Consider the following 8,759-nt stretch of genomic DNA (forward strand, 5'->3'; position numbering starts at 1 on the left):
GGACTGTAGCCAAAATTTAGAAGAGATTTTAAAAATAAATAAAGTCAATTGATAAGATTAATTAGATTATATAAAGTATTTTATTTTATTTTTTAATACAATGTTCTAAAAAATAATTATATCTATAATACATAAAAATTCACTAAAATCCACATATAAAATATGCAAACATTAACAGATTTTGAGAAAGTGGTGACAAACTTTCCAAGAAGGGGGTGGCAAGTGATAACTTCACTCTTCCAAGAAACATATTTTGAACTGTGACTTTCACTTGTGTTAAGAATCTATTTGAGGTATCAAATTCTATAATTTGACATAGTGCTGTCTAGACTATTTTAATGCCAAGAGTTTAGACATCAGACAATCAACATCATCAAAACCCCACATCTCTGAGTATAATACATCAAACAGCTGGTGACCCAGATGCCACCTTGATTAAGTAATATTATTATCCAGTAGCACTTAGGGATGCCTAGCATTTTGCAGAATAAAAACTCATTATAGAATTAGACATGTACATAAACAGTCCTACAAAATGGATGATGCCATGTAGCTTTTGCTGCCCACCCTCTACAAGCAAAACACTTTCCGAAGTCTTTTCCTTCATGTGGCACCTTGCCACTGACCACTTAACTGCTCGTAGCACTGGGATGCAGCGGTTTGACTCTTGCTAGTCTGGAGAGGCCAAGTCTGAGACACTGAGTAGGTGACTTAACCGAAACATATTTCATGGAGTTACTACTGCTTCCTGATGCAGCTGAAAACAATTTTAAAACAAAAAGAACGTGTAAGAAGTTTAGAGGGAAAAAAATCATGTAACTGTTGTCTTTTTATAGTTTTCATAGCAGAACAAAAAAAAGTATTCTAAAGACACTGCAAAAAAGGCTGAACAGCATACCACTGAAGCACATGAAAATCAGCATAGTCACTGGGATTCAATCTGTTTGGGAGCAAATGCAGCAGGTATGGTGCTCATGTTTAAGTAACCAACAACACAGTGCAGCAATACTGGACAAGCATATAAATACTGCTCCCAGTGTGCATTTTCAGGTACTCCACAGAGAATCACACAATTGAACATGGTTCCAAATGGGAAAAGAAGGCTTGAGAGAAAGGAGTCAAACAGAATGAAGCACATACAGAAGAGTAAATATGAAGGAAAAATCTAAGAGGCAGGAATCAGCAGCAGCATGCTCAAACAACTTAAGAAAATAAAGCTTCTCAGCATTTGCTTTACCAAAGCAGTTAAAACACTCCAACGTATTTCTAATGTTATTTGTTTATAACAGACAATAAAGCAGCACGTACCAGAGATAAAGAAAACTCCTAATGAGAGAGAAATGGCCACAAGACAATCTATTGATTAAGATTTGATCCACACTCTGGAAAATATTTTAATCTCCCCAGATAAAGGAGTTAAGGATAATGCTGTAAGAGGAAAAGAAGCCAGAGATAGCTTTTTCTCTTTTTTTTTTTCCTTTTCAAATCTAAGATCAAAAGAATATCTTTCATTATAAGAGGGCAGTAATTTTTCTGAAATATTGTTTATTGTTTGTTTGCTTTTAGAAGAGACTGCTAAAAACTTAGGTCAACTAATGTATCTGTTTCTAGTTACAATCTCAGAGGTACCTGGTGGTATCCATTTAGGCTTCTTGTCTGTTACAGGACTTGATGTATGCAAAGGCCTCCCAACTGGTTCTAAAGAACTAGACGTCATCTTTTGTGTTGGCTCAGATTTTTGTTCCATTGTCCGTGAAGAAGAAACTACAGGTGATCCTTAGTTGGAAAATAAAAGCAATCTTAGAAAGCATCACACTGCACATGGTGATAGATCACTGTACAGCACAAGCGCTCTGCATTGAGTGAAATAATGAATATATTACTAGATTGTCATATCTTTAACAGTATATACAGTCAGTCCTGCTACACTCTGGAATTTCAATCCTGTTTTGAAAACAAGCAGTGTAACAACTTTTTCTTGAAGACTTGCCAGACATTGAATTTCTAAGAGGGAAGATTCTTCTGTCAGCTACACAAAGCAAACTATTTCTTGTTATAACTAAAACTAATTTCAAACTAAATTACATGTTGTAAACTCAGGCCTGAAATTAAAACACACTAACAAGTCAGACACAAGATTAACACCATAACAAGAATTTTCTCAAGCTATTTAAAGTAAATTCTGTTGGCAACATATTGAACAACTAACTCTGAAGGGCATGCAGTGATTTTTGCCAAGTAGTTAGAATTAGTATTGTTTAGCTAGCCTTGACTTAAAAATTCAAAAATGCAACTGCAAGAGGAGGCTCTGAGATTATAATTAAAAAATCCTCAAATCACTCATTGTTATTTAACCCTTTATTAAAAGCTAAATATAGTTATATAAAAATAAATGAACTCCATCTCTTCACTTTTGTCTGCTTTTATTGTAAGGAATGTTAGTCTATTATAAAGCTTCTTTTCTTTCAGAATTTTTTTCTAGTCTCCTCCTATTACTCTGCATATAGGTATTTGCATCACAACCCTGCAGGCAGTCTCTCAGCCAAATTTATCTATTCCTTAGTGAAAATAAAGGGGACTTTTATCATAAAGAAGTTTCTTTCAAATTCATAGTACAAATTTACCTGTAGTATTAATCTTGGATTTGGGAGTTTTCTTCTCTCTTTCAGTTGGCATACTTTGTCTGGTTTTCTTTTTATTTCCTTTGGCCTTCTTCTTTTCCATAGCAAAGTCTATATCATCATCTTCAGCGTAATCTGAATCTTCTTCTGACTCCTCACCTACAGCAAGGAAAAGGGATGCCACCTCTTTAAAGGAAATACAATTTACTATTATTCTAGGGCCTTCCAATCACATTCTGGGCATAAAGAACCAGGATATCTCAAGGATATAGTAAAACAAATTTGGATGTATTTGTATGTCGATCTGAGAAAGAAATAGCCTCCATAACACATTCTGTATTTACAGAATTCTTGCTCTATACTTTAATAATGGAATGCCCTGGTATAAGCTGCATACAATAATGATTTTAACAGCAGAATTACTAAAATTCCACATGTACAAGATGAAAAAGCTAAAATGACTTGCAGGGACTCTGATTTTTACATATTCTCAATCATGACTATTTAAAGTGGAAAAATACTATAACTCATTTCAGCCGTAAGAAAGATTTTATATATTTATTATTAAAAACCCCCAGACATTAGCAAATCTTAAAAATAACTCTCTATCAACATGAACATCCGGATTATTCCCCTGATATTTTATTTCACTGACAATTCTAGAAATACTTTCCAATAAATCTTTCAGCAAGGAATATATCAATGGATACAGACATGTTAACCACTGGGGAATGAGAGTCGTCTATCATAGTCTGCAGAAATTCCATACCAGGCTGCTATCAGAAGTAGAGTATGAGGCCAGACTGACCTCCAGTCGGATGAAGCATGGTTTCTGAGAGTTGAAAATTGGATGAGGGAAAGAAGGGAGGATACTTATTTTTTTTAAATAAGCTTAAACAAAGCCAATACCAAAAGCACTAACACCTGACACTACTCCAGAGTCACTGTTTGGATGCAAACCCCAGACAACAACAGGAAATATGAACAGAGGTTCTTTAAAGGGACAAAACTTTCCTGGACAAAGAGGGTAGAAGAAACTTGTTCTGATATACTGCAGCAAATGAAGAGAAGTAGTATCATTTTTGCCAGTTTGAAGACTGTGTATAAATAGGCTTCAATGTTTAGATTTAGTGTCAAAACGCAATTGAGATGCCACTAGTATTAAAAAATAAGGCTTCAGTAGAGGACGAAGAAAGATAAAGTAGAAGCAGTATGCATTAAACTGAAAATAAAAACTAAACGTAAGGCATCACATTCAAAGCACATCTAAGGAGGGTGTTTTTATAGAGAAGAACTTACTGGGTACAGATTCTGGTTCCGAGTCAGTAGCATTCTCTCCATCATCACTGTCAACAGTTTGTAACTTCTGCTGTGCTGGAACTTTAGATGCTGCTGTCCTTTGCCTACAGTCACCCCTAGGTACATCATCATCCATAACCCGATTGAGACCTAGAAAACAAAAGGTGTTCTAATTAATTCAAATTAACAGTAAATCTATTCTCTGATTCAAAAAGAAGCAGGTATTTTAGTGATTTTGAAGTATACTATACAGAAGCGTATCATTGGCACTTGTTTTCATGTGATTCTCATTTTATTCTTTTAACTGACCAAACTATACTTCCTGGTTGTGAAAATTATTAGTATTTCTCTGTAATCAAACTAAGGAATTGACAGAAGACCAAAAATAAAATTGGAAAACTGAAAAAGTTTCCAATGGCACAGCAAATATCTTAGTCACATTTATTTGATGCTTAGTCTTTATGGATCCATCGAGGAGCTGAGGTTAAGTGTAGCTTCTTGGAGAACTAAATAAACTCAGCATCTAAAAACATAATGTTTTGTTTTTTCCAACTGACTTTTATTGATCTGTAATAATCTCATTCAGCAACCCTGAGGTTTTCCATTTTAAGACTGGGATCAAATTTTTAATGAAAAAAATTAATGCATCCTTCATCCTTCAGTCTTTATTTAAGATAAAGACTCCTTTTCTCACCTCAGTGAAAAACAGAAACCAATGGAAACAAAGAGAAAAGCTACTTAAATGTATCTTGAAATGCTTTTTCTGAAAAGACAGAGTATGAGAACAACTTACCTAGAAGTTCACTGTCTACGCTGCAGTTGGAAAAAGTGGGTCTCCTGTGTATATTTTCTGATTGAATAGTCTCACCTGTTTTAGTATCCAGAAAACAAACGAACAATAATACATTAGTACACGAAAATCACATTATAAAAAGTCAAGATATTAAGAAATTAAAATAGCTAACATTTTTATCTGTCTTAATCAAACTATATGCTTGGAAAATCTTATAGAAGAGTTATTTTTCTCATAGAAAATAACAAGAACATAAGAAGACAGGCACTACCTAGAAATTCTCATTTCTTTATCATGACATCTTGAAATAAAACATGACTTTCAACCTATTTCACTGAAAAATAAATTGTCATGTTTGAATTCACTCCATATAAATAGTGTTGCATTGAACTGTAAAATAACCTTGTTCTTCTGAATTTTGCACCTCAAGGCTATTTGCAGATTTGTCTTTGACAGATAAGGCTAAGGCGACTTCCAAATCTCTTTGATAAAGTTTGTCATCCAAAGATATCCTGGAAAAACAAAACAAAACAAATATGTTAAATAACAAAACAATGACATGAGTGTTACTGACCTGCTTCTGACACACTGAACTTCTTTATATTCAAATACTTGTAAAGAGATTAATATTTCAATATATACTTATAGCATATGATATGAATATTACTTCCTGAAAAGATTCGAAGTACATACTAATATTTAAAGTACACTAGATTTAAAAACATTACGATTGCAAAACATTTGAAAAGATTCAGACAAAGTACATCCTAAGAATGAGATTGTTACAGATCAACAAAAGTCAGTTGGAAAAAACAACAGACATCATGTTTTTAGATGCTGAGTTTATTTACTTCTTCAAGAAGCTACACTTACCCTCAGCTCCTTGATGGATCCGTAAAAGCTGAACATCAAATAACTGTGACCAAAACATTTGCCGTGCCATTATAAACTTTTTCTTTTTTCCAATTTTATTTTTGGTATCACAGAAAAATATGATTACATTTGCCTGAAATACCACACTGAAATGTAATATTACGTACAACTCTACCACCAAAATAATCAGATTTCCTTTTTCATTGACTTTGTATTTTCTATTGAGCTTTCAATATGTTCTTTTTTAAGGAGTCAAACTTGTCTTTACATTTCTCGGTTTTAGGCGTGCCGAGTAACTCAGAATTGTTACAGTTATTTTGCGCTGTAGAGATATCAAGACAAAATCAGACATGCAAACCTGTTTCTGCACCTATGCAGGCCACCTGGAGTTTGGTAGAGGTGTAACAAAACAGACATAGCTCACTACCCAACTCAGACATATGCATAATGACAATATCCCTGATTTGCAACTATACCAATAAAGCGGAAAATCGTTATCACGCTAAGGTGTTAGTTGTTTATTCTGAGCCTCTTAAAACTGTAGGGGGAAAAAAAGAAAAAACAAATACTCTTACTGAAATCCAGCTTTACACAGAGTTGGCCACGTTTGAGCATTTCTTACCTTTTACTAGGTGTCTGCTTTTGTAACACAATTAATTCTTTGTGTGGCTTTTTTTGCTTCTCTTTTTTCTCCTTCTTTGGTTCCTTGAGCTGTGTTCTGGATTTTTTGCTTGAAGGTGCAGCTATACATGCAAAGTCTTCATCTGTTTGGGAAAGAGCAACAAGCTTTAATGAGTTTTCCTATATTCTTCTCTATGGCCAAAAGAAATCATTCAACTTAATTTCATCACACACTGAAAATATACCAAAGATAACCTCTTTGAAATTAATTCTATTTTTGAAGAACACAACGATATTATTCTTAATTGTATTTTAAACAAAAATTCAACAAGACCTCTTTTGCATATACTTTCATTCAAGCAGTAATTATTTCAATTTTTTTTACCAATATGGCAAGAAAGCTTCAATGTCCAATGTGTTACCAGATTTTCAATAACTAGAAGTTCACCTTTTGATATAATGAACAGCAATCAATTATAATAGTAATCACTGTCATTAAACAGTTTTATAGCTCTTGGTGTTTTGAGAATTGTTCCCTTTCTCAAAAAATGTCATCTGCTCCCATTTTCTTCCTTTTTTTATTGCCTCTTACCAAATACAATGCATTTTTTCAATTTTCAAAGAAAATTATAAGCATACCGACTGAGGACACTGCATATCACAGTGCAAAATAAGGAAAAATATAATCATTTTTAGTATTCTCTAAATGATGGAGAACCTTAGATAAGATCACTAATGGTTCTGAGAAGTCATACTTTTCTTTAATATTACAAGTGGTCAAGTACAAACTAAGAAAAGCCATGCACCAAATTTAAACTAAGAATCTGCGTTAATCCATACGATTCACACGAGACCTTCAACATATTTACTTTTGCCCTCCCCTTACCACCAATTCAAACTGTTCCCCGGATCCTGCAAACAGAATGGAAAAAAAACAAAACAAAAACACAAAACATGAAAATAATAAAATTCTCTAAGAAAAATGCACAATGCTCATTAGGGCTTGGAGTAAAGGAAGACTGTAGTGAAAACAAATGGCCTGGAATATCAATGGAACTCAAAATTTGACTGCCTATGTCCTTGCCCAAAACACATCAAGACAGAGCTGCAGGAAAAACGTTAGATCTACATACAGATGATTCACAACTCCTTGATATTCTGATTTACGATTCTGTGAATTGATCATGAGGAGGACATGGAACAATCAATTACCAATGAAAAATGAGGCAGGCAAAGAAACGGATTTTCCTGCAACAAGACACAATGTATTTGCCAGTTTCCTGACATACTGTTGTTATACTCTGGTTTACTGCCATCATATTCTTGTTGAATTAGGATATGTAACAGTGTGCCCAGATTATTTCCAGTGAAAAGAGTAATAGCCTTCTCACTGATGTAATTCATTATAAAGACAGACACTCTGAGAATATTTTGCATGGTTACGTTAGTGTTTGGCATTTTTGTAATACACAAAAACACGTCGCTTACCATCATCTTCCAAATCCCCAAATTGAGAATAGTCGACAATTTTCTTGTTCCTGGAGGGGGGAAATGTACACTATTAATCTTTTCAGACTGAGCACCTTGACTTGCTAACACTTGATTTTTTGGTAAGTCACGTTTCACTTTCTTGTAAAACCTTTTCTTAAAAAACCCTTTTTCTTTTGTAAAACTTTTTTCTTAAAACAATGTATATTCAAATGTACGTATAACCAGTGCTATTGGATACAGTACCATCGTTAGGAATAGCGCCTAGGTTTTTAAAAATCTTAAAATAACAGTACTGTTGTTCTCGTTGTGGCAACACTGTGATCTCCTTATGGACACAGCATCTCAGAACTGCTACTAGGCAACTGAATTTACCTCCTGGGGGACCTTTAGGCACTTGAAATGCCTTCCCTACACCTCCTAGGCTGTTTCTTAAGTGGCACTGCCGTCGGTGCAGGTGTTATCCTACCCAGAGGAGGCACCGGCAGCACTTTCAAGCCCACCCCGCGGCGAGAGATCCACCCGAGGGGCGCCACCCGCCAGGGCCGCTCTTGGCGGGACGCAAGTCGCCCCCGCCGCCCGCCCCAGGGAGAAGCCCCGCGCCTCCTTCCAGCCGGAAGGGAAACAGCGCAGGTCCGTCCTCAAGCCCCGCGCTGCAAGAGGCCAGGGGGAAGCCCGGTCTGGAGGCGCGGGGCTGCGATCGGCGGCCGCGGGGCGGAGGGCAGGAAGGTCCCTCAGCCGATAACGGCCGCCGGAGGCGCGCGCGCCCGAGGCTTTCTAGGAAACGCCACCCGGCGCCGCTGGGCGCGAGCTGCCCGCGCGCCTCGAGGCCGCCCGGGCGGCGGCTGAGCCGGCGGCTCGCGCCCCTCGTGCCCCGCCGCGCGGGCCGCCGCCGCCGCACGCACCTCCTCACCGGCCGCGCCATGCCCGCTCCGGGCGGCGCGCGGCGCCCAACGGCAGTGGGGCCGGGGCACACGCGCCGCTGACGACACTCCTGCCCCGCTCGCCTCCCCTCCCCGCCCCCCCCCCCGCCCAACTCCCCACTCGCCTTGAGCCCCGGGCCG

General features: G+C 37.2%; 1 protein-coding gene across 2 annotated transcripts; it reads right to left on the bottom strand.

Annotated features, from left to right (window-relative positions):
* Window positions 1-61: 61 nt before the first annotated feature.
* Window positions 62-8,701, bottom strand: RAD51AP1 (RAD51 associated protein 1). 2 transcript variants are annotated; one of them, XR_010607539.1, is made up of 10 exons: window positions 8,601-8,701; window positions 7,696-7,745; window positions 6,209-6,350; window positions 5,116-5,225; window positions 4,714-4,788; window positions 3,921-4,070; window positions 2,625-2,780; window positions 1,630-1,776; window positions 1,309-1,428; window positions 671-757 (listed from the first exon to the last, which is right to left on the bottom strand). XR_010607539.1 is itself a non-coding variant. In XM_065651680.1 (9 exons), the coding sequence occupies exons 1-9, from the start codon at window positions 8,618-8,620 to the stop codon at window positions 630-632; spliced, it is 978 nt and encodes a 325-aa protein (XP_065507752.1). In that variant the 5' UTR covers window positions 8,621-8,701; the 3' UTR covers window positions 62-629. The 2 variants fall into 2 exon arrangements, 1 of the variants encoding a protein (XP_065507752.1); XM_065651680.1 differs by lacking the exon at window positions 1,309-1,428 and having other exon boundaries at window positions 62-757.
* Between the last annotated feature and the right edge of the window lie 58 nt (window positions 8,702-8,759).

Source organism: Caloenas nicobarica, chromosome 1 (assembly GCF_036013445.1).
Source record: "Caloenas nicobarica isolate bCalNic1 chromosome 1, bCalNic1.hap1, whole genome shotgun sequence".
Taxonomy (NCBI): Eukaryota; Metazoa; Chordata; class Aves; order Columbiformes; family Columbidae; genus Caloenas; species Caloenas nicobarica.